At 41.1% G+C, this 25,832-nt stretch overlaps 1 protein-coding gene across 8 annotated transcripts in view; it reads left to right on the forward strand.

Moving 5' to 3' along the window:
• The window catches only part of DIS3L2 (DIS3 like 3'-5' exoribonuclease 2), a 285,705-nt gene that overhangs the window by 105,228 nt on the left and 154,645 nt on the right, over positions 1-25,832 (forward strand). For all 8 annotated transcript variants that reach the window (XM_073359152.1, XM_073359149.1, XM_073359151.1 and 5 more), the window contains 3 exons: positions 7,155-7,261; positions 8,470-8,717; positions 17,126-17,299. In XM_073359152.1, the coding sequence (XP_073215253.1) occupies positions 7,155-7,261; positions 8,470-8,717; positions 17,126-17,299 (529 nt within the window). The remainder of the gene's footprint in view (positions 1-7,154; positions 7,262-8,469; positions 8,718-17,125; positions 17,300-25,832) is intronic.

Genomic DNA, 25,832 nt, shown 5'->3' on the forward strand with positions numbered 1-25,832 from the left:
CTCAGTCAGGCTTTAGGCAGGAATATAGCACAGAGAGAGGCATGGTACACAGCTTTCTCCTAGCCATGGACAGTGGGTAAGCAGCCATACTCATTCTGGCTGAGACTCTGGAAGCAGAGTAGGGGATTTAGTCATGATTCCCTTTAATTTAAATTGAAATCCCATACTCAGCTTTGAATATCTAAACCTTTGTCTCTCTCCACAGTATTTGTCACCGCCTATCAGACCTATACTTGGAAGGAAACTTGTAGTATACACCTTTTGCCATTGCTTTTTGCTCTGCTTTTTTGTAGATATTAGGTATTGATTGATATATCCCTGCTGCCTATAAAGTACTTGCCTCTGGATCTTCAACAGTCTTCTTCCTAACCTTGCAAGTTTCTAACTTCAAACGTTTTTGGTACAGTTGGCCATATGGGTGTAGCACATTCAGGAATTAGCAATGAATGGTTATCGCAGGGTGAGATTGCTCAAGTGTAAACTTAAAGGAAACACCATGAAGGAAGTTGCTGGTGCTTTTAAAGTGTATACAATAGCTATTATGAAATGTCTTGGGAATACTGTCTGGCTTGAAACTGCCCTGCTATTTAAATACACGGATCTATTAAATACACGGAGCTATCTCAGTACATTACATGCATGGAGAAGAGGGCATGTTCACACAGTGACCATTAGTTCTGATGTAGGACACTATGTGCTATATCCATTATTAAAAATGTCAAAACAACTAACTGATGGTCTAGTCAAAGTGAGATAAATATGTTCCTTAATTCAGAAATAATCTTGTATTGTACTGATGGAATACAAAGCATGTGTCTAGTGCTTACTCAGATGCTTTTTCTTGTGTGTTGCTTTCCGAAGTAGGACGTTTTTGTGGCTTATTGAAAAGTAGAATAAAATCTAGTCTGGGGCAGTACCATCTGACTCGCTCAGCGTAGCATTGGACTTTTACCACTGTAGCGGGAAAGGTTAAGTGCTGTTTTCAGATGTGTACACAGCTCCCATTCGCTCTAGCAGGATCTGCACATGCATTTCTGAGAAGCCGTGGCTCTAGGTGTGGGTATCGAGTCCTGCCTTGCAGAAGGCATGTTGCCATTTAAAGTTCTTATTTTTTTGTGGTGGTGGGCCGTATGTATGCGCCTTTTAAAAATCTTCATTATTACCCCCCAAATCAGGATCTGATGAGCAATTTGATCCTTATGTTGTACTGGATAGAAGGGTGGATAAAAACAGATGATTTTGGGTGTGGGGGGGAAATCAAGAAAATTGATTTAAAAAAAAAATTAAATCTGACTTTTAAATTTTGTTTACATTGTTTTTTTCTTTTTAAAAATAAACCTGTTTAAAATGAAATCTGAATTGAATACAAAATTTGTTAAGGCCTAAACTTCTTATAGTCTCTTAAAATTGTTTAACTAAAACATAAATATGCCGAATCCATGAGCTTCTCAAAAACGTTGACTTAAAGGCTGCTTTTCTGTGTAAACTTTGTAAAGAAAGAATCAGGGGGAAAACGTCTAACTTTGCAGGTCAAGCTTTATACATCTGGCACAACAGGTGTGTACTGTATTAAAGGCTTGGTTTTTTTTAATAAAAACAATTTTTATGTATGCTGTTTTGTGTGTTTAATTAAATTCCAATTACCAGCCTAATGAAGCTTGACACAAATCATGAGCAAAAAGTTAATTATCTAGTGAATAAACAAGATATCATTCACCATTTTCTAACATACTAAAAATGTACAGTTAATAAGAATCTGAAACTATTGAGAGATAATTGCTTAAATCAATGTATATAGTACACCCTCCTCGGTAGCAAAAAGATGTACGAAATCTTGTGTAAAGGCTCTATTCAGTTGTAAGTTAACATGTTTCAATGGTCATATCAACCAATGAGAATGCACCTTTCTTTAGAAAATAACTGAAGTACAAATGGAGAAGTTGATTAAAATTGATGATTGAAATCGCCTTATCCACGCTGCTGTATAGAAGTGCAAGTTGCGGGTTACTTGATGTTTCCAGTATCCCAGAGAAGGCCATAACAATGCCAGTTACAGAATCCAAATATCCTACCTTTTAGTCCCTGATATTAACTATTAAATCATGCCGCTGCTCCTTCTGATTGTCCATTAAAAATGAATTATTGTTCTAGTTTGTGTTATCTAAGTGCAAACCTGGATTTGTGCTGGAAATGGCCCACCTGTTGATCACTTTAGATAAGCTATTACCAGCAGGACAGTGGGGTGGGAGGAGGTATTGTTTCATGATTTCTGTGTGTATATAAAGTCTGCTGCAGTTTCCACGGTAAACATCTGATGAAGTGAGCTGTAGCTCACGAAAGCTCATGCTCAAATAAATTGGTTAGTCTCTAAGGTGCCACAAGTACTCCTTTTCTTTTTGCGAATACAGACTAACACGGCTGTTCCTCTGAAACCATTCTCTACATAGTTGTGTAGTTTTTATGGAATTTTCTTATTTACAGTACATGGCTCTTTATATTGGTATAGATAAAATCTTTGAAAAACACTTCCTTGTTGAGAGTGGTGCACCATCTCTGAGATTAAATCTACTAACCACCAATGTATTCTTGTTGAAGTCACTTTGCTGATGTTCTGGTACAGAAACATCAAGTACCTAAAGCTGCCCAATTAAACAAACACCAGAGAAGTGAAAAGTCTATTACTTCATTAACAAACAGCAAACTTTTCCTGCTACTGAGTCACGTGTACCAACCAATCTGTGTAGTATAAGGAGCACCTGGATCTGAAGTGCAGGTTCTGTGTTTGGACCTGGATCGATGCCAGTAGTGTGTCTTCAGTCGGGAAAGTCAAGTCCACGTGGAATGAGCTAAGTCGTTTTATTTAAGATTTTTCTAGCTGAAATAGTAAGCATTCAGTAATTGTTTCTTCTTTCCATCCTGTAAGGGAGAATTTTTTTCCCCAGTCAGTTGTTTTTGAGATTTGAAACTCTGATGTATTTTCATTTGCAAGTGGATATTGCATCTTTAATTGCGTTCCTTCTGGAAGGAATTGCAGATTTCCATAGTGACCAGTGCGTACCTGGAGAAAGTAATTTTGGATCTGTCACCACTAATAAGGATTTTAGTCTGATGGCTGTATGGCCGCTTTAGCCACCTGTTAGTGTCATAGTAATCTGATTGTACTAGGACATTTTGTGGGGTTGTTTTTAATATGTGAGACCATGAATAGTTGCCAGATACATCTGACTACATATGAGAACTGTTCAAACTGATCTTTTAGAGAGGGATGCAAATGCTACAAGTGCTGAATCTAATTTGCTGGTAATGACATAACTAATTTGAGCGGTACCTTGAAGTTAGTGCATAATTGTTTAAGTAAAGCTATGACCATTTTGGTTTGTCAGATAATTGCTGAAAGGAAAACAAGGAGTTTATAACAGAGTTACACTGGGTTCTTGCTGCTGAATTTTTTTTCACTGTAAGATAAGCTTATGAAGTATTGCCCAAGCTAACATAGTAAATCTTCCTCAGAAAACGTGACATTTCAGAGGGTGGAAATATTAAATAGCCATTGGATAACCACTATAGTAAAGGGGTCAGAATAATTCAGTTTTGGTTTGTCATAAGGCAGAGAACTTCTTCCCATCCCCGCTCCTTTGCTCAAAAGCCACCTTCTTTCAGATCTTCTCTTTCCTTTGAGAATGGCCTCTGTAGTTCCCCCACATGTTTGGGTGCTCGCCTCTGCTCCAACTCTGGCCCCTGTAGAACAGCATTTTCCAGTAGGGCCAAATGAACACCGCCTGGTGCCGATGGAGCCAAAAGGGGCTTTCAGAACAGACTGAGGTGCCGGTTCAGATGTCTGTGACAAAGTTGTCTACAGCAGAACTTCTGTGCCAGGCCTTCCTTTGATTTTGGCACCTCTAGCCCCTTGTTTCTTCTCTCCTTTCTTCAGCCACAGAGGAATCTTTTTAGTGCAGAAGCCTGGGATCTGCCAGCTCAGCCAGGTGGATTTCAGATCTCTGACATCCACTCTGCCTCAAAGGATAATACTGCTTCATCCAAAGTGGCTAGAGGTTTGCCACTCTGGCCATCTCCTTGGGGCACCTTTGTGCATGTGTCTTTGTTACTGTTGTCCTTTAGTCCCTTTGGTGCGATCCTTTTGGCAGTAGCCTTCTTCTGCCTCACATTGGCCAGCTCCTGCTAGGAGGTTCACTTAGAAAAGACTGCATCTTTTTGCTCATTTTATCCAAGAGCCCCAGGGCACCATGTTCTCATCTCATCCCATCTCCTGTTTGAGAAGCATCATGCTCACTAGAAAGTATGCCTTTCAGATACAGACACTGATAAGGAACATGTTTGGGAACAAGCAGATTCAGGATTGACTTCCTTGACTTCTCTTGAAGATTTGGTCACAGGCTCCAATCTCTTTGCTGGATGAATCTCTGGCTGATGGGCTCAGGATTTTCTGGTGAGTATGGCCAAGGCATTGAAACATGGAGATAGCATTCTGCCTCAAGGACACTGGTTTTCAAGGGCCTCTGATTGTCTCTGCCTGTGGCTGACCGGGTAGATTCTACCAGGTGTCACAGTGAGAATTCGTGCTCCCAGTAGGCAGTTCTGTGCTGCATGGTTCTATGCTTGGCGTGCACATATCCCATGTGTTCACGTGCACAGGCCATGTCTTCTGAGAACAGGTTACTGGTTTTACTTGTTCCTTTTTGTCCAAGTGGTAGGCAAATCTGTCTGTTGGAACAGCTGATAAATGTGAGTGACTTTGTTGAGAAATGGGAATCTGAAGGTAAGGTGTAAAAGAGACAATTTCACAAAGCTTTACCCCCATCCAAGAAAATATTTCTAGAACATTGTTCCTGGAAATTTTCATCATAGTTGTCCTTGCATGTATCTCGTTCTTTCCTACTCCATGTTGACTGCAGCATCCCCATTGTGTGTCACACTGAAAAGTAAGTTTTGTCTTCCTTGCTGTCGCTCTAATCGCTCGTCTAACCTGCAGACTCGTTACAGTAAATCCCTATGCTTCTTGTTAGGCATGCTTTAATATAGTCTTTGGAAAAATACCAAGCTAGTTCACCTCCATAATCTGCTAGTGTTCCTTAACTTTTGGTTGTCGCATCCTGTGCATTAGGAACTGTCTTTTTGATAGCAACATTATAAACTCAGTACCATTAACTAATTGTTAGGATGTGTTGTTTGTATGTACAGGCCTTATCTTCTTTAAGATTATCTCAGGCATGTAGAATATTCTTAAAAATTCACGTTTAAAAACAGCTTTACTTGCGTTCAGCTTTTCAAAATTGTTGCCTGATACGACCTCGTTTTCGCAGAAATGTTAAATGTTGCCTTGCTGTATCCTCCCTGTTGCTTAGGATCATAACCAGAGTATTCTCCTATTTTAAAATAGTTTATTAGCCAAGCAGTTTTTTCAAACTTGTTTGTCATCATGACATCCATTGTGATTTACCCTTCACTGAATACTATTGATGGGTCAATTCAAGGTCAGATGATCTGGGAGGAAAATGGGATTACATTTTTAAAAAGGAGAGGGATTTTTTTTTACCCCTTTCTCCTTCTTCCTTTCACACACTCTTCATAAAAATTCCTCTTTGCTCAAACTCTTCTTAAAAATTCACCTTTGGGCAGAGCATAAGCCTGAAGAACTTAATCCCAAAAGGCAGATTTGGGGAAAAGTTATGAAAATGGGTGTATCGATATAGGGATAGCAGTTGCTGTGAAATGACTGCTAGTATAATCTCGCCTAACGGCAAAATGTTCCAGGTATGGAAGTTTGCCCATCTGTGAAGGTACCCTCTTGATGGCACTGCACAGCAGTTGCCTACGGAACTGCCTGTAAATATAAGGGCGTTCTTCTGTGTTCCACATTAGCTCTGAGTTCTGAGGAATATTTCAGTCACATTTTGCTGACTGACTTCTCTGCAATCCTGGCAGCTGCAGCCATTCCCAGACTGAGACAGCTCACCATTCACCCATCATGTCACCAGCAAGTTCCATTGATGGGAGTCTTGTTGGACAGATGGGCGTCTTTTGTGGGCCTGTATCTCCGCTTTAGAAACTCTGTCCTGGAGTCTTTCTGGTGTGCATATGAGCATTTTTGGCATCCTGCAGAACTTTGTATCTTTCTCTTGTTCCTTTTAAGAAAAGACCATTGACAGTTACTTTCCCTTAAACTCGCAGCCAGGGGGCTGGTCCTTTTTGGAAAACAATATTCTCCAGAACAATCCGGATCCTATGTTAAGTGAAAATGTCATAGATAGATGGAGTTTCAACACCAGGGAGAAAATGAGGAGTTTCACCTCCCCTAGTTATACAGTAAAGGTTGTGTTTCTGTTTCCATTCTAAAGGCACTTTCAAAAGGATAAAACCTGTAACTTGCCATTCGAGAGCCCACCCTCAAACTTCTCTTACCAAATGAAAGATTGCGTTAGCAGTTTGTAAATACCAAACGCACTAACACGTGCCTCTTACCTGTGTTGGATACTTGCATGGTTTGAAACTCAAAACTAAATTTGGTTGGCAGTTGGCTTAAACATTCCTGGTATCTGGTGAAGGAAATTAACAGGAAGAAAAAACGTGACTATTTGGTCATATGAAGCGATTACTTTTCTTGAGGCTTTTTAATACCCCTGGTCCATGGATGAAGAGTGTCAACTAGTGAGATGTGGTTTCAATTTCTAGGATAAATATGTATTTTATAACCTTGCATAAGGTTTTTCAAAGGAAATTAAATATTAAATGGATGTAAGTACTTAAAGGACTATTTGTATAATGTTAAGTTAATGACACCAACTAAGAAAAGCCAGGAAATTCAAGCAGGTTTTTTTAAATTTAATAAATAGAATGTGTCTTCCTCTGTTTTGTTTATTATGGCTGGTATAGCTGTACTTGTAAAATTTGGGTTTATTTTGACTTTGTTTTGCAGATGTCCACAATAAGTGAACATATATCTGTTCTTCATTTTGGCCTGGAGAAATATTAAATGACATTTATTGCTGGGATATTTTGACATTCAGTCAAGTTTGTTCCCTTCTTTTAAAACTTGTACTTGAAGTTTGGATTAGAATTGACAGCAAAAGACTAAAGCAAACTGATGATGGAAGATGTACTAAAGTAACCTCTCTCTCTCGCTTTGTTTGATATAGTGAGGGACGCAGAGAGGGGTTGTGCACTAGGTGCAAAGCAAGAAGATGTCTCCAAGGAGAACAATCCAAGGCTTCTTCCGGAGAAGTTTCTTCAGAGGACAGCAAAGGTAGCGTCTCATTGGAATAACGATCTATCTTTCACGTCAGAAGGGCTTGAACAGCATTATGCTCTGAACTAGCCCTGCCTTTGGCCTCCCTGCAATCTTCTGCTAGTGTTCGTTGAATCCAATTCCCCTGTGTAGGAATATTTTCTTCACAGTCTGATAAAAGCTTGAGTACTGTGCCATTTTTGCCAATTACCCTGGTTTAAAATGCATTTGTTTATTATACAAAATTACTTAGCAAGATTCAAAAAGGGATTGGACGTTTATATGGATGTCAAGAATAGTGAAAGCTCCCATAATTAATTATAATGGTTTTGGAAGGGATATTAAACTTCACGTTTAAGGTGCTCTCTAACTACTAAGAGATAATCTGCCCTCACAGAGATCTCATCTTATCACACACCTGCCGCAGGGGTGTCAGAAACATCTGGGTCTGGCTACTGCCAGAGACAGGGAGCTGGACTAGATTGTCCTCTGATCTCAGCCAGTATGGTGATTCCTACGTTCCAGATTTCACTGAGAAGTGAATCTTCAGCCCTTCTAAAAGGATTGCTCTGAATAAACCCAGACAATTAGCGATAATATTTCGGCTTGTATCCAGTGATTTATATGGGCCTACAAAAAATATACCCAGTATGAATACATCTGTGGAAAGTGGCATTTAATGGAATGCAATTTATTATTTTTTTTAAAGCCATTTTGTATAAAGCCCTAACTCTGGAGAAGCACAGGGAAAAAATGTCTGCCAAACTCCCCGCAGTGTGCCCTTTCCTCTCCTGTAGTTAGCATTGGATCCACAGAGGCATCGTTTTTGGACTGGTCTTTCTGCACTGATTGTTGAGCAGTGAGTATACAAGGGGAAGATTTTACAGAAGTGACTTGTACATTGTGGTAATGTACTGCTGCTTGTCTGGTTTTATTCTGTAATTAAGAAAAGTGCCATAAAGAGCTAACACTTGGGAGATGCACAGTTCCACCATCGCCGTGAGCAAGATGGCACGCTTTATTTGGTGCAGGAAATCACTTTGTAAATAGGCACTGTTTAAAAAAAAAAAAAAAAAAGTGGGGGAGGGGCAGGGAAATGTTTTGTGTCTTCTGAATTTCCAAGATGTTCTGCTATGCCTTTGTGCTCTCCTTTCACCATTATTCTGTTACAGGACATGAAAGTTTCTCTGACGGTGATAACTGTAGAAATCCTGTGATTGTTCTAGGTGGTCTGTATCTTAGAGAAGAAGCATTCCAGAGCAGCTATGGGCTTCATCAAACTGCTGGCAGACAAGAGCAGTGAACTCTTCAAGAAGTGTGCCATGTTCTCACCTGTGGACCACCGAGTGCCTAGAGCCTATGTGTCTTTGGCAGACTGCCCTCCAGACTTTGTGAGCAGGCCTGAGGACTACTCCAGTATGCTCTTCATCTGTCGTATTGTGGATTGGAGGGAAGACAGCAACTTTGCAATAGGGTACGTGGTTACTAGCAGATCTGGAGGAAAAGGAGGTTTCTCTTCTGGACCCCTAATTTGATTTTAGTTGGATATTGCTACAAGCGCATTAGAGACACAAGACAAATATCTTGCTGCTATTACTCTACAGAGAGTAGATAGGGTAGCTGCATGCTGGTTAAACATTATGGCTCTTGACTATATAAACTGCTGGCTTCCTCTGGTGCTGCCAGATAAGTAACTAATCTCTGCAATGTGCTAAGGCCCTCATAGTGCAAGTATATAATACAGGTTATCTGTCTCAAGGAGCTTGCATTCTGAGCAGTGGAACTAACTGTAGGTAAGCAGAGAAATTGACTGGCTTAACCGTTACACTAGCAGGCTTTCCATGCTATATGCTCCTTTTCCCCTCCCCACTTTTCATGAGAAGAGTTCAGTCTGCATCTTCATTTTATTCCTGCTTCTCGTTATCGTGAAGGATGCTCTGTTCAGCAGTGCAGGGGGAATTCTTGAGGCTCAGTTAATGTTTTCTTTCGTTGGGTGATCAGTGCTTCTCTTATCTGTCCTTTTGATGTGCAGTATTGTGCATCCTGATTTGGCTACTTCAGTAGTTTCCAAGATGTAAAGGGTGTTGTCAGGAAACCGAACTGAAGAAACTTTCCATGATTGTCTTGGTACACAGTGGTTTCCTCTGGGACTCCGCTATGACTTCAGTAAGAGCCCTGGGGAGCTGGTCATGTAAAATGTTGATGATTGATTTCAACTTTAACAAAATACATTTGTTTAAACACTGAAATAGAATGCAACCTGTGAGAGGCCCCCAAAGGGCCTGGTAGTTTTCTGGCTTTTACTAAAGGTGGCTGCATAACACTGCCAAATTAATAGAGAGGGACTGTGGAGAGGGCTCAGATTTTATTTTTGGTTAGAATAGGTCTTCGTGGTTAGCAGGTGACAACAACTCATCATGTACTTGACTTTATGCACTTTCCTGATGTACCTGTTAAGCCAGGGGACAAAGTTAAGAGCCTGTGTTCTGTTCTCAACTCCAGCCTGGGCTTTGTTGTCTCGAGGAATACCACTTTCTCTCTCTTGTATCTGTTTCTCTATTGGTAATATGGGGATAGCCATCTTTTTGTAAAATGTTTTGAAATCTTTGAATGAAGATCACTTAATAAATGGACAATATTTAAAAATCATTATTGAGAGACTAGAAGGGGTGGGAAATATGGTATTCTACTCATTTTTCCCCTTTGTGGCTAAAACTGGATCCATAGTGATGTTTTGACCTTAATTCTTGTAAAGGAAAATTAGTCCATTAGATGTTACCATCTCTTGAAGATTTTCTTGGTGCCTCTTGGACTTTCTCCAGAGGGTAATGACATAGGTCTTGCAGAATCAAGCAAACAAGTGTCAGAGCAATAATATTATTAGCTAAATGTGGCCCTCTTACATTCAATTCTTGCTCAATTATTAATCTATAACATTATGCTTGTGTGTAGAGGCTGGCACAGTACTATGTTCAATGATAGAACATGAGAATTAGAATGGGTGACCAGAATCTTAAAAATAAAACCACTTTTGATCACAGTCTACAATATGTAGAATTAATTTTATGTTAAGTTAAAGGGCCTCCAAAGTCACCTCTATTAAAAATTATAGGGAGCCTTATAAGAAGGCCTGATAAGGACTGCTAAGGGTCTATGTTAGAGGGGACCTAGACTGAAGACGAACCAGTAGTCTTGTGTTTACATTCTGCACCACACCTGCCTGATGGGAAAACAGTCTTAACGGGTCTTCAAATCTCTCTCTCCTCCCTTGAATGCCATGGGATCTACAAGTAACTTTCTGTAGGTGTTGGCAAACTCCCATCGGTACAACACTCTTCTTTAGCTCATCCTGTATTTATATTTTTCTCCAAATAAGCTAAAAGAAAAAAGTGGCCACCACACTTTGGAAAATATAGCTGAGATATTTCTGAAATGCACCATCCTTCATGGGCAATATCAAGGTTCCCAAAATGTTTTCTTTCTTCATGGTGACTGTGTGTGTCATTGGACCCATAAAATAATGGGTAAGTCAGGGGACTTGGCAGAGGACGCTGTGAGCTGCTGCTCAACACTCCAAGTTCAGATGCCACCTTGAGATCTGTTGCTACACATTTTGGGGAAAACCTGGCGGCATCCTGGAGGTGAAAGTTTGGGGAGGGGGTTCATTTTTGTGACTCTTGAGTGCCACCTGGTGGTCAAAGGTGAGATTCTGTCTTCTCTGAAGAAGGCCACTATTGTCATGTTGGAAGGTGTAGTTTTTGTTTTGTTTGGAACAGGTGGAGGGAGAGAGAAAAAAAAGAAGGAAGGAGAGACTATGATGAAATGGATACAGATACACATGGAGATGGTGATATCCATGAGATGCGCAGGGATACCCACAGCTCTGCTCTGGTACATACCCTTCCCATAGAGTGGGAGTTGGAGTGATATTACTACAGTGAAGTGGCATTTAATTTTCCCCACTTCAAGCAGTGGTTAAAACAAACCAGCCTCTAAGCCAACCTTTCCCTTTCTAGACAGATGAGAGACAAGTGTCAGATACAGGTATATTCTAGGGTTTTTGTGGTCCAAGCCAGTACCATAATGTTGGTAATGAACCTTCTCCACGGTCTGTGATCACTTTCTCACTGCTGCTGTCTGTTCCTTAGAGACTGGCCGAGTGAACTCTTCTCTCCCAGCCCCAGTATGGAGCTGGGTGAGTCTATTAAACAATAGCAAAGTCAAATGTAAAAGCACTGGCTTCATCTACATTAGCTTTTAGACACAATGACACATGGGCCCACATGACTGTATAATTCAGGTATGCGATGGTGTTGTGACCATGTCGGTCCCAGGATATTCTCTGGATCATTCAGGGTCTGAAATGTTTGTCTGTCAGAGTGAGGATAGTTGTCATAGAATTTAAAATAAAATGTAACCTTGCAGTCTGCCCTTTCACTTCTTGTAGCTGCTTCCAAAGCCTGCTCAGTGTTTTGAGTTCCTGTAGTCTTTTTTTTAATTTCTTTCAAATCCAAATGTATTTAGATGGAAGGGAAAAGACCCGATTGCCATCGGGAGCCCAGTGCCAGCAACAAGATGAAATGTAACAGCGTTGCCTGCTCGCTCTTCCTATTCATGCAGGATTAAACAGACGGCTGATGTCACAATCTGAGTCACAGAGGAGGCTCAGGCCATGTCTACACTATTGAGGCTGTACTGATGCAGCTGTGCCGCTGCAAGATTGCTCAGGTAGCTGCTCTACGCCGACGGGAGAGAGTGCTCCCTTCGACCGAATGAAACTACCTCAATGCGCGGCAGGAGCTCTGTCAGTGGGAGAAGCTCTCCTGCCGACATAGTGCTGTGCACGCTACCACGTATGCGAGCAAAACGTATGTCGCTCAGAGGGGTGGCTTTTCTTTCACACCCCTGAGTGACATACATTTCCCTGACATAAGTGGTAGTGTAGACATGGCCCCAGGTAGAGGGTCATAGGAATTTGCAATGGTGGGAGAAGTTTGATAAACTAAGGCTATGGCCCGGTTCCGAAATGTCTCCAATAACAGCAAAAGCCAAGGTGTGGCCATGTGTTATGGTAATATAGTACTGTAGTCCATAGATCCATGGAATAGTCTGAACAGTCTCCCCAAAGTCATCTGAAGTTGACATACCAAAGCTTTTGAAATAGCCTGTCCTGTACTGACCAAGATGTTTAGTTTTGGTCATTGTGATTCAGGAGAGTAATAGAGAAAGATCTGTGCACACAGACCATCATTTCAACCCTAGATCCCTTTCCTCAGTTTAGGCTGAGAGGTGCAGAGAGATGTCAGTCTGTGGTAGGACAGGTGGGATGCTAGAGCAAATGTGATGCCTTGACTTTGTCAGGATGAATAAGTAGAAAATGGAGAGTTTTGGTTTGACTTTCTTTAGTAATCAGCTGGTTAAGGAAGAAAAGTTACATATGGATGACAGGTGATGTTATTTGAGCCAAAATTGCCAAGCCCATTAAACCAAAGCACCTTTTAAGGGTTGTGTGGAGCAGTACTCAACAATACAAGATTGACTTTAAGTGATCACTAAAAAATCATATCTTGAATCACCTTTCTTTCACGACACAATTCAGCGTTCAGTGACCGAGTAGTCAAATCATTTTGCACTTTGTATGATCTTCTCAGACTTTCAAGCGAGGGAGGTCTATATTTTTGAAAGGAGATATCCAAAACCTTCTAGATGCGACTGGAAGTGATGCTAATGATTTGGTTGGGGGTCCCTTTTTTTCTGTGGCTAAGTGCAAGAGGTGCTGGCCACTCTAAGATGGATAATTACAATCTTCTTGCCTAAATTTCTACTGCAGTTTCAGCCGAGTATGTCATTCTTCCATTCTCTTTCCTAACTGTTGTGAAGTTCATTGCAGCACACCGTTAAACTGTTGCTGCATTTCAGAACTGCAAACAACAATCTCTTGAGTGTATTTATATATCAGTTTGTAAAGCCCTTTATTTTATCTGAAAGGATCCCAGGCTGTAAGATTCTTATGAATGAGATTCTCTTCTAGATGGGGATTAAATATGGTTCTCAAAGGCAAGTGGAAGTGATTCACCATCATTTGTGCCTTTTCAAATCTGACTGAGACTGCTTGTAAACACGGATGTTTTGGAGAAATGCTTTTTGGACGTGCTGACGTTTTGCTGCACTCTCCCCCAAACGGTCAAATGCAACAGATTCCCTTTCACTGATTTCCACGACAGGCTATTACGTCCCTAACGTCAATGGAAGGGTATTAGCGAGCTCTCCAGAGAGCTGTAATGCCCAGCCATTGACGACACAGAAAGGAAATGTTAAGTCACTAACAGTTCAAAAAATTCCAAAGTCAATTTTTTTTTTAAATGTCTGGAGGTCCAGCTTTGCTGCGAGTACGGAAGAGTTGGGCAGTAAATGTTTGGCTGAAGCTGACTCATGTGACTGCTGTCATTTGTAAGCCTCTTGAACTACTCTTGCTGTTCTTGATGGCAGTGCAGCCCCTGGAGTGAATTACAGTGTGGTTTTCGCTCCAGGGCTTTCTATTATCCTGTATGCGTTAACCTTGATCTGTTGGATTTTGCTCTGATGCAAGTCATCCTGTCTGTGTGACTGCAATATGGCCCCAATTAAAATCAGCTGTGAACTTTTTATTTCAGGGTGCTTGAGAAATGTTCCTTGGAAGATAGTAAATCACATGCTAATTACTGTTAAGAATATGAGTCCTGTGTCAAACCCCTAAGTATTCAAAATTCTACTTGATCCTTATGGATCATAATCTAATTTCAGTAAACTACGCAAGAGGACCTGGGTTACAGAATCTGAGCTGGAAGGCATGCCATGAAAGGGTGTTTTCTTGTGACTCAAAAAACATACCAAAGTAGACAGTAGAGACCTGATTTTTCCACAAGTGTTGAACGCTTGCAGCTTCCACTAGAATCAGTGGGAGCAGCAGGTGTTCAACTCCTTTGAAAATTAAATATTGAGCCACGATGGCAGTGGAGGAAGCGGAAAAGGGTTATACTTCAACACCCCTCCCCCATTTTTCCTCTCCTCTTTAATCCCTCCTTGGCCAGAAGGATGTTGTTTGAGAGACAAGACACTTTCTCCTTCCCCCTTACAGGGCTTAGTGCAGGGAACAAAGAGTAAAACCCAGGGCCCAAGCTTTAATTGTCTGTATGGTAGCTCCCTTTGCGGCTCCTAAACCTGGGGTGACCAGATGTCCCAATATTAAGGGCTTTGTCTTACATAGGGCCCTATTATTCCCCCTTCTCTGCCCTGATTTTTCACACTTACCTGGTCACCCTAAGCAAACCTGAAGGTTCACCAGTCCAAATCTCCGTGTACTTCTACAAAACACGGGGCATCAGGTGATAATTTCTATGCTGTATAATTCCTGCTGCAAGAAAGAAAGAGAAAATTATTTCTTGCTTAGTAAGGTTAAAATAACAGTAAGGATCAGACCGAGGCAAACAGGTTGAAGTTGAGAATTAAGGCTGGATGCCAAATGCATGGTGTGCCTCTTCAATAGAGCTTGTAGATAAAACTGAATCAATGAGGGCCAATATATTTTATCGCTGCTTTATTCGTCCGGAGAATATGAACTCTATGACTTAATGCAGAACAAAGTGCACAGCCCTTTGCAGCATGCTACATGATCTGAAAGATTTATTATACAGCCCTCCTTAGTGTGAAAAAGAGACAACCGTACCTACCCCTTATAAAGATGAGTTTGCATTTACCATGCAAATGGAGTTTATTATGTAAGTTTATGGCACAGTTGAAACACTGGGAACATTCTGCATAGCCAAATTACAGGTACACAATTTTTTGCCTGTATTAGGAAAGTAATTAGTGCCTGTTTTAGCTCATTAAAATTAAAGCAGAAGGATCAGTATCATGGCAGCTTTTCATACATTGCAGAAACCTTGCTTACAGAGGTGGTATTCCCTGGTATTATTGCCCCTTACCCAATGTTATCAATCTTATTCAGATTAATTTGCATACATGTAGATGGTAATTTCCTTGGGCCAGGGTTCTTGTCTCCTTTGCCTGTAAAGTGCCATTTGTCCTAATGGTGCTATATTAAAACTCACAAAAATACAAACTTCACCTTATCCACAGAGCAGTCTAGGATATGTGAAGGCCAGCGTCTAGGACTAAATGTCACACTTCTAGTCAGATAGGGAGAGTGTTGCTTTGTCACTTCAGTAATGTGGAGGCCCAGTTTGTTTCTGTGCGGTTTTCAGCTAAATCCTTGTTTCAATGAAATATGGCTAATGCCAGAGGCTTAGGAAATACGTTTTGTGAGATGTGCGCTGGAGCTGAGGGAAGATATCTGGAGGCAGGATAGTCAGATGCATGCAGAGTTCCTCATCAAAGATTATTAGAATGTGTCACACAACGTTGCCTTCATCTGTGACTCCCGTCCAGAACTTCAGCCCCTTTCCAGCAGGATGAGAGTCCAAAGGCTTATGCTAGCCAGAGGAGGAGAACTAAATCGCTGGGTGTCCTCAGGCCTTGAAAGAGTCTGGAAGATGGTTTGAAATAGGTGCATAAATGCTATTCTTGTAAGACAGAAGAGAGGGTATTTGGGCATGTTAACTCCTGTGTCTACAGAGGCCATCAATTTTATTCCTTTTCAATATCGATTTGATGGCTCTGTATATTTGCTCCATTTCCAAGTTCCAAAGTGGTCCATGGAGTGAGGGGCAGCCCTTTAAAGGGGCTGAATCTGTTTGTGTTCGTGACTGCAGCAGTCTGCTGGTAGAATTGTGACCCAAGCTGAAGAGGACCCTGCGCGACCTTCAGCTGAATACACTTTTCCATACCAGGCCTTCAATCCCAGAGTACGTTCACCACCAAATAATAGTGGATCCAGTGGCTCTTAAGTGACAGATAACTTAAAGTCCTTGTGCAACGCATAGGCATGTTAGCACTCTGGACTGCCTGCAAGTCTTAGTTCTCAAAGTCCTTTGGCCTTTTAGGGACTGAAGAGCAGAGTTCTGTGAGAGTGCTGTTTAGATAGAGCTGTCTGAGACCAGGCAGAGAGACCCCTTGTTTTGGACAGGCCCAGGGCAGTGAGAGACCTCATGGCTAGATGCGGGGGTGATCCCCAACATTTTCCTGTTGTAGTACGGGGCACTGTGTGAAAGAGGTTGAGAGCCGTTGATCCATAGAACTGAGGCAGTTTGCACAGAAAGTGTGTGCCTTTCCTGTTGCTGCTGGGCATCACTACCACGGCTTTTCTGTTTCTTATAACTTGGTAGGCTCGTATTTCCCGTGGATACTCCAACAACCTAATGATATAAATCAGCTGTTCTCAAAGTGTGGGTCACGACCCTGTTTTAATGGGGTCGCCAGGGCTGGCGTTAGAGTTGCCGGGGCCAAAGCTGAGGGCATCAGCCCTGGCTGGTAGGGCTCAGGTTACAGGGTCCCCACCTGGGTCTGAAGCCCTTGAGGCTTTGTGGGCCCCCCCCCCCATACCTCCCCAACCTGGGGTGGCGGGACTCGAGCGGGCTCAAGCTTTGGTCCCCGTTCCTGGGGTCATGTAGTAATTTTTGTTGTTGGAAGGGGGTCGCGGTGCAGTGAAGTTTGAGAACCCCTGATATAAATGGTCTCCTTTAAATGAGACACACAAAATGTCTAGCATGGAGTCTGACTAGTGTTTTACATCTTCCCCTGCATACATAAGGCATGGTATTGCCCTGCTCCCTTCCCAGTCTTCCACCACACGTCAGGAAGGTGGATTAAATGGGTGAAGATATATCTGCTCTTGATGGCTCTGTCATGGATGCTGCAGCAGGCCTCTCCAGGGATAGCAACCGGTCGAGAGTTCTCGGTACATACTAAATAAAAGTATCCGTTCTTTGTGCTTCCATTCTATAGGCAAATGGCCAAAAGTCTTGGGCAGGCTGGTGAGATTGAGCCTGAAACAGAAGGGATCCTGACGGAGTACGGTGTGGATTTCTCTGACTTCTCCCAAGACGTTCTGGAATGCCTTCCCCAGAGCCTGCCCTGGGGCATCCCACCCTCAGAGTTGGCCAACAGAAGAGATTTAAGGTAACAGCAAACCCTCTCTGGTCTCAAGGTTGTTCTTGTGTTGGTGTGGTTTTTCGCTTCACAGGTATTGTCTTGTCACACCATTCAAAGGCACTGCCTTTCTAAGTTATACCTGTGTTAGCATGGCAAGCAGCCCTGCTCTTTGAAAAGAAAGCAAAAGACCAGTGGTTTGGGGAAGCATTTGGTATAGCAAAGGGTATTTTTGTCAAAAGAACTATTAAAGACAACATTAATACCTAGATAAAGAATTTAATGCCTGGCATCTAATTGGAGAGCTTTCTTTTTAGTCTGGAATGCTTTAATACTTTAGTGATAATTTTTGTAACAATGTTTCTCTATTGATGCATGGGATTTTTTTTTTTAAGACTCACAAAAGTTCCCAGTGCTTATTTTTTCCAGTGCTGACAATAATTCTAGGTTCTATGTAAAGATGTTTCCGGTATATGAATTCTAACTGAACTTCTGGTAATGTACCTAAAACTGTCTTGGATTTTCTGATTTGTTACACTGAAGCTCAGTCACACTCAGAGACAGTCCCATGTGCTGCCTGGGTTGTTTGGTTGTGGCTTTTTTCAATGTTTCGAAGAGTTGGCAGTGTGCATTTTAGGGACATGGTGCGTACTGTCTGATGGTGCTTCTCTGCTGATTGTTACTAAGGTAAAATGTTTGCATGGTTTCGATTCCTAAAGGCAGAGGTTTCCGTTGTCTGTGTTGGTGTAAAGGTGTGCGTGCATTTGTACCCACAGCAAATTTTATTCCCTCTTAGAATACTTACGTAGTTCCCATTAAGGGTAACAAATTGTGTCAAGGAGAGGATAGACACCAGCATTAAGTATCTGTATCTGGACTCCAGAGTTGAAAGGCCAGTACACAACACATATACAAGTCTTTGGGCTGGGATGGAGGTGGAAAAAAGGAAGATGATTTAGCAGTTGGAAAAGGAGACCAGGGCCAACTTTGGGTTCTATTCCTGACTCTGTCACTGACTTACCGTGTGGCCTTCGGCAAGTCACTACGTCACTGTGTGTTGCAGCTTTACCCTGTGTAAAATGGGGATACTGTCAACCTCACAGCAGCAATGTGAGGCTTCAATTGTCAGTGAAGTTTTCTGTATCCTTGGATGTAGGTAATTATGTATTTTGTAATGATAACTGTTAAGATCAGAGCTACCAAAGATTTCTCTCCCAGCTTCACAGCTGTGCTCTACATAAGATTAAATGGTTTCCTCTTAAGCCTGATTCTCCACTCCAGTGGAGCAAAAGCTGGCATAGTCTGTTGAAATCAGTGGAACAACATTGGTATAAAAGTGGTGTAACTCGGTGGAGAATCAGGTTCCTTATTTGCTAGTGTCAGACTTCAGATATTGGATTTCAGATTTGGAATGACTGAAAACACAATGATACAAGATGTCACTCCCCACAAACATTAGGCTAGAGGGTGGATGTCACTCGAGTGTTCTTATTTTTGGGCTCTTGGCTATATGTCAGCAAAAGGGGAGCAGTCTTCCTCTAATTTCTTCTGCCCTAGCAGTAATGCTGTTGTGGGCAGATGAGGAACTTGACTTGTGTCAGATTACACTGTCATTCTTGGAAACAAATTCCAAATGCATTTCTTGGTTTTGTTACTGAATTTTTACAGTGAGAATTCTCAAGGTAATCAGCACCCCATGATGGTTTTGCAGCTTGGCCATTTAAATCCTTCTCTCTGGTTAAACCGGCTGTCTCTTCACAGAGATGGTGAACACTGCAAAGTAACTTCCCTTCTGTTTGCTCAAATATAAACCCTTACTGTCAAATCTTCCAAAATAATTACTTATGTTAGTCACGTATTAATTCTTTCAATGTTAATTACCATACTGCTACTTATTAGTCTCCTAAACACACATGAAGCTAGTATGAAGTTTCTGTGCTTGGATAGGAAAGGTAATTAAATGTGAATCTTTCTATTAGCTTGCTTTCTGATACCCTGAGCGTGAGAGTTTGCCAACTCCAAAAGAAAATGATTTTTTATTGACACAAATAATGTGGGACACACCTAACTGGAATCCATTCCTCTTTCCTATACTTTCCCCTTCCCTGCCATCAAAAAACACTCACACCATTCAGTGGTAGGTCTGGGTGTCTTCTCCTCTGGTGGCATGACCCATTGCCCCTTGAGACAGGTGCTGGGAAAGGGGGCAGTCATAAGACTTTTAACCTTCCATCTTGGTGGTATTGACTAGCTTTTGGTGCTCTCTTGGCAGCCAGTATATTGTCAACACAGTACAGTGCCTGATCCGCACTTGCAAATTAGGCACCCACAAACATATATGCAGAATTGCATACATCTGAACTTGAGCATCCGTATGCACATATTGTAACTATGTATGTTAGTAGTTGATCGGTCTCGTTTCTTTACTACATAGAGAATGATTTTCACTTATGCTCCTGTATTATTTACAATGCCGTAAGTCTGTACTGTACTGTAAGTCTTCCTCTATGCTACAGAAAGAGCCATCTTAACTGAAATGCTTTTAAATAAGATTCATGCTAACATGTAACCGGTGTAAACATGGTATAACCTTACACTTCATATTTTAGAGCTTGTTCTAAATCCCTGCCTGTTCTATAATGCTTTTTTGCCAATGCTATCTGTAAACAGTTGTGTGGGCTCTAGGTCGTCCTTGTTAGCATGAATCAGATCAAAAATCTAAAGTCTAAAATATAAAATCTGCTGCAGTTTCCACGGTATGCATCCGATGAAGTGAGCTGTAGCTCACGAAAGCTCATGCTCAAATAAATTGGTTAATCTCTAAGGTGCCACAAGTACTCCTTTTCTTTTTGCGAATACAGACTAACACAGCTGTTACTCTGAAACCTATCAAAAATCATGTTAGCAATACTAGTTTTAGCCTCTAGTAGGGCTTGCTATTGACACTCATTCCATTAGTGTAGAAGATGGTCTCAGTTACTTGACTATTGCTTGTATTCCTCTATTGTCGGATAACTGAGTTGTTGACAGGGCACTTCTCTTTGGGCTTCCATGACTGAGACTCTTGTGAAGTATTGTGCATTACAATATTTCTCCTAGTTTTGAAGGTAACTTTCTGACAAGGTGAAACTGGGGTAAGACTCGCTCTTGCTCGAAACATGTCTTTTTGGTCTATACTAATGTAGAATAGCAGTCTCTTCAAAACCATGAGTTATGTTTGTTAATATGTCTTTGGAGTACTTAGCTGGAGGAATGATTACTTAGCTAAAAGGAATCTCACACAAAGGAAAGATTGTGAACATGGCTTTAGGTCAAAATAAAGCAATGGGTCATACCAATCCGTAGAGGATGTTAACACTGATCAGTGTAAAGGAATGATTTTACTAGTCTATGCTATCTTGTAAATATATTTCCCCAGCTTCCTAAAAGTTTCATCTTTACAAAAGGTGTACTGTTACCATGTTTAGGGACTTGCTTTACTGAACTATCCTATATCTTTCATGTATTCTCTTCAAGGAGATCAGTTTTTTCCTCCGTCCAATAATTTATCAAAAAAGTTTTTTAAAATATTTTAATAGTAACTTATACGCAAAATCCTTAGACAGTTATAAAATTTCCTGCTGTTATAGGTTAAATTCCCATCTCTGCTGCTACTAAGTCACTATAGTGTTCTGGGCAACCTCATGATCTCTCTCTATTTCATTTTATTCATTTGTAAAATGAGACAAATATTTCATAGGTGCTGTAACTAATGGTTTTCAAAGGACATTGAGGTCCTATAATGAAAAGTGCTAGATGATGATGAAGTGTTATCATTGTGTACTGACAACTGCCGTGTTCAATAGAGAGCTTGGATTTTATGGTATTTGACCAGTATAGTTTATGAAATGTGTGTTCCAGAATCTGTAAACACAATTAGGATCAGAATTCCCTTTTTCCCCTTCTCTGTCTCTCAGATTGACTGGAACTAAATTAGAAAAGAGGAATGCTTGGTTTGCTATTTAAAAGAAACAGTGAGACTGGAAGAGTGGTGTGGCAGAGGCCAATTCTGAAATGACATACTTCTAGCCATTTTCTGGTCTTCTCCCTTACTTCAGCCTGTACATTTCATTTCCTTGTTTGCTTTATGCTGAGTGTTTCACCTGTGTGGTACAAAACATCACTAGTGAAAAGAAGAGGGTCAGAGCAAACAAGGACATTCAAATTTCAGAGGTGGGTGCTGCAGTGAGGGGAGGAGAGGAGGAAACCATTTGAAGAGGTTTAGCCAAAAATCTAAGAAACCTAAAAGCTATTTCTAAGGCTTGTTCCAAATGTTTCTAATTTCATTCATATCTTTTTGTTTCTTTTACTGCTAAACTGGGACAAGAAACCAAAGCCAGGAAAGTCCGATCATAGTGGGAAACAAAAACCTAAATATTGGAGAGAGAAAAAAGGCTGTTCTTTGCAGAGCAATTCTGCCTTTTGCATGAATCTCTTCTCCCGTTGTTAGTGTTACTGTGGAAAATGTATAACGTCACTCTTTTGGAAAGCTCTAACCCTCGTTGAACTAGAGATGGTTTATATAGTCTAACATGGAAGAACTTGAGGATATCTATTTCTTTACCATTCGCCTAATAACAAGTGAGTCCAGTGACCTCCGCTGGACCATTACAAATGCGAAACTTGGCTCTTAAAATTGCTTGCTCTAAATTTTCCAGTTGCTTTCTCTTTTTTTCCATTTGATGTCATCCTGCCAACTAGTGATTTTATTATTATAAACAGGACATTGTATTCACTTTTAAGAAGAAATATGAAGCTGGAGGTAAAATTACAAACTGCAGTTTCTCAGCTGCCAAAATAGAAAACAATGAGCTAAAAATACTGAGCAGAGAAAGAAACACTGAAATATCTGCAAGATGAATCGTCTGAAGAGCAGAAATTTTCGTTTTCCACCCCAACTAACTCTGTAACGTTGTCTTGTAAGCAAAATTGCAGCACCGATGCTAATACTGAATATTTCGGGCCCTGCAAAGCAACAACGTGGGGAGCCAATGCACAGAAGTGAGAGGCCATTCAAGTTGTCATTGAACAATTAATGATTATTTTGTTTCCCGATGAGCAGAGTTAATGAAATGCTGTTCTTACAAATGAAAACCCTCAACAGTATGACTTAGATTCACATAGATTTTGAACACAGGCCATAGAACTTCCCCAGAATAATTCCTAGCACATAGAGTTAATATTTTGAGATATTTCAAGGCATGATATCTGTTGACCATAAGTTGTGATGTCCTCAGAGGTACTCTATAGCTACCGACAGTTACTAAGGTTTTTCAGAGTAAATAGTAACTTTAATTGCTTCTTAACAACAATTGCATCCTTCCGTTCTTTGATAGGAGAAGTAGAAACAGAGGAGGTGCTCTCTCTTGTCTTTATGTTCTATTCTGAACAGGGAGGCTCTGTTCTTAGCACTGTTTGTAATTGGAAACCACTGGCAACAGAACAGTTCCTACATAGCCATTCTGCCCACTATTTGTGTCGCGGTTGAGGAATGGTGCAGATAGTAATACGGATTAGCAGTGTTTATGTTAAAGACTTAATAGCAGACTCTTAACCGTGCGTGCCCAAGTAGATTGTTGGTTGATAAAATTAGAGCTGATGGTAAAAATGGCAGCATTCTGCTCCCAGCAAAGTGCCTGGTGAGTAGGAAGAAGAGTAGACTGTGAGACAGTTGGCTCTTCTGGGCAGGTGGAAGACTTAAGCCTTTGAAAAGGGTATAAATCAGATAAAACATTATTAAACAATTTTCCCTGGAGATTTTCCACCACAGAAAGCTTGCATTAAGTATAATTAGAGCAAGACTTATCCTACTGTAATAGAATATGTAAAAATGCCCGGGTTTCTTAAGGAACCTGACAAATGGCATGTTTAATAAATGTGTAAGCATTGCTGCAAATCTGAGTCTGCCATCCTGAGATACTGTGGAAAGACACATAGGACTAGATTATGTTTCCTTTCTCATGCTGAGCAGCAGCTTATTCCGCATGTATCCCCACTGAAATCAGTAGGATGATTTGAGGAACACAAGGTGTTACTCAGTGGTGATCACAGTTTAGCGCATAGCTAGCAAAGCCAGTTGCAAAAGACACTGTATCTACTCTAGGTTGTTCTTTACAGTGCCCGTCACCATGCTATCTCTTCTACTGTGCTGGGCTGGGGAACAATGTCCCTCCGGAACCAATGTGAATAAACCAGTATTAGAAGATGCGCCTAATGGAGCTGAATAAATAAACTTTTAGTGATGCACAGATATGTGTTCTTGTCACCATGATGTGGTTAAGCTCATTAGCTGACTTCGTCAGAGCTTGTTCCCTGTATACGTTGCTTTTTTTCTAACCTACGCTTGCACAGGGAAAAAAAACCAGTAGCGTGGTAGCTTAATTTCTTACTAAATGACATGCAGTGGTTGCTATCACATGTTGCGACCTGGGATTGGCATATTGCGCTAGAAATGCGGGGTGGGGTGGGTGTTTAACGGAGGCAACGTAAGCTGTTGGAAGCATAGCTGTAAAAGCACACTATTGCATGGGAATTGGTGGATTGTCGGGTTATTTCCCATCAGTGGGCTCTGGTCGCATAAAGAACAAATCAAAGCTCATTGAGTGGGGAATGGTTTGCCTGAGAGGCTTGTCATCACACTGAACTTTGAACGTTATCCATGTTTCATTGTGTCTGTACAGCTGAATATTTTCTGTAAAGAACAATGCAGGGGGCATGGAATCCAGTCAGTTCAAGTCTATTTGGGAACAGGTCCGTTCTTGTCGGACTTTCAGTGGTAGATCGTGAGGCTTCAATGGGGGTTTTAGAGGGAGAAAAACCAGCCCTTTAAGGCCACAGTTCTCAAATCTGGGTGTTTAAGGTTATGCTGCTAAATCTGTATTTAGATACGTAATTAAAGTGCCCTGATGTTCAAAAGAGCTGAGTAGCTGCAGCTCCCATTAACTTCAGAGGCATGCGTTCATGCTTTGCCTCTCTGAAAATCAGGCCACTTTTGGTGAAATATCTAAATATGGGTTGAGGAGCCAGAGTTCAGACATCTAGCCTTGAAAGTGTTGGCTGAAATTGGCATCTGTCACCACCATACAGAAAACAATTTCTTCACAATTCTTGATCAGATGATGCATTATTTCCCTTTTCATAATGACAGGTTAACCAAAGGCACGACAAACTGTTTGTTACAAGGAACCATTTTTTCATTATGGGTTCTCATTCTGGTACGCTGTGTATGGAGCTTCCCTTGGAGGATGCGCACAAACGCTGAACTTTTGGAGCAATGAGCAAGGGCCTATCTAGATCCCAACGTCTGGGTTGGGAGTTTATAAGGACTCACAACCCCACACCTGCTAAGGCAGAGAGACCAGTGCTCTCTTTATGTCCCCTCTTTACTCCTGCCTTTGTTGGCTGGTCCTCATTTTGTTGAGTAACTTTAGGTTCTACCTTGTGGCACAGGCTGACATAGACCAGTTCTATGGGCCATGTCACAGATGCTGATGGAATCACTAGAATATACTCTGGTGGAATATACTCCTCTTTTCCTTTCCCCCCAATTCTGGTTCTCAGTTTAGTTGCTTGAGATTTGTTCAGTTTACTGTGCAGAAGAAAAGTCCTAGGTGTCTTCTCCGATGTAGCTGATTTATCAAACTGCTTCTTGATGATTGATTCCTACTCCTTGAGTCCTTATGTCCACAGTCATGTAAAAGAAAACCAAACCCACAATATGAAGGGTGTAAAAGACATTTGTTATTGTATGACTTTAAGAACTTCCTTTAAAATTCCACCTCACCTCCATATCACAATGATACAGAGAAGCGAGATGTAGTTCAAACATTTGAGTAATAAAAATAACCAGGGGGCTGAAGGGATTGACTTACAGGGAAAGCTTAGCTGTTATATGTGTATTAACAAAGAGGCTAGATGCTTGAATGATGCTTAATGGCTAACAAATATATGAATCACTATGGCGGGATAGGAATTATTTAGGTTGGTAGAAAGAGAGATTACTAGGACAACTGGGTTAAAACTAAGAGAGGAAACCTTTTCTGTTGTTCATCCTAAATTAGACTGCATCATAGACTCCCACGGGCATGTTGGAAACCCCACTGCTTAAGACGCTGAAAACTCTAGACTGGACAAAGTACGTGCATACACAGAGAACAATCCAGCACTGGCCCATGGGAGATGGATGACCTAACGTCTTTTCCGTTTCTAGCTTCTGAGAGTCTATGATTAAAGAAGTTTACATGATGAAAGTGTGTTTTCAATTACACTCCTGCTCTCATTCTTCTATGGGATAAAGGTGGGGCAGAAAGCTTCATGTACTTGAGGCACAATTATAGCATGACTTGTAGAAATTTAAATAGGCATTTAAATAGTGGTCTCTTCTATATGCCATGGCTTTTTAAATGGTTTACTTTTTGTCATCAGATCAGAGAACTTTGCTCATCTTACGCTGAAGCCATAAGTAAATAGCTGAAATTAGTCCTGGTTTGGCAAACCAAGGAGCACTGTTCTATGAAAATTAAAA

The sequence above is a fragment of the Lepidochelys kempii genome, chromosome 9 (genome assembly GCF_965140265.1).
Source record: "Lepidochelys kempii isolate rLepKem1 chromosome 9, rLepKem1.hap2, whole genome shotgun sequence".
In the NCBI taxonomy this organism is placed as follows: domain Eukaryota; kingdom Metazoa; phylum Chordata; order Testudines; family Cheloniidae; genus Lepidochelys; species Lepidochelys kempii.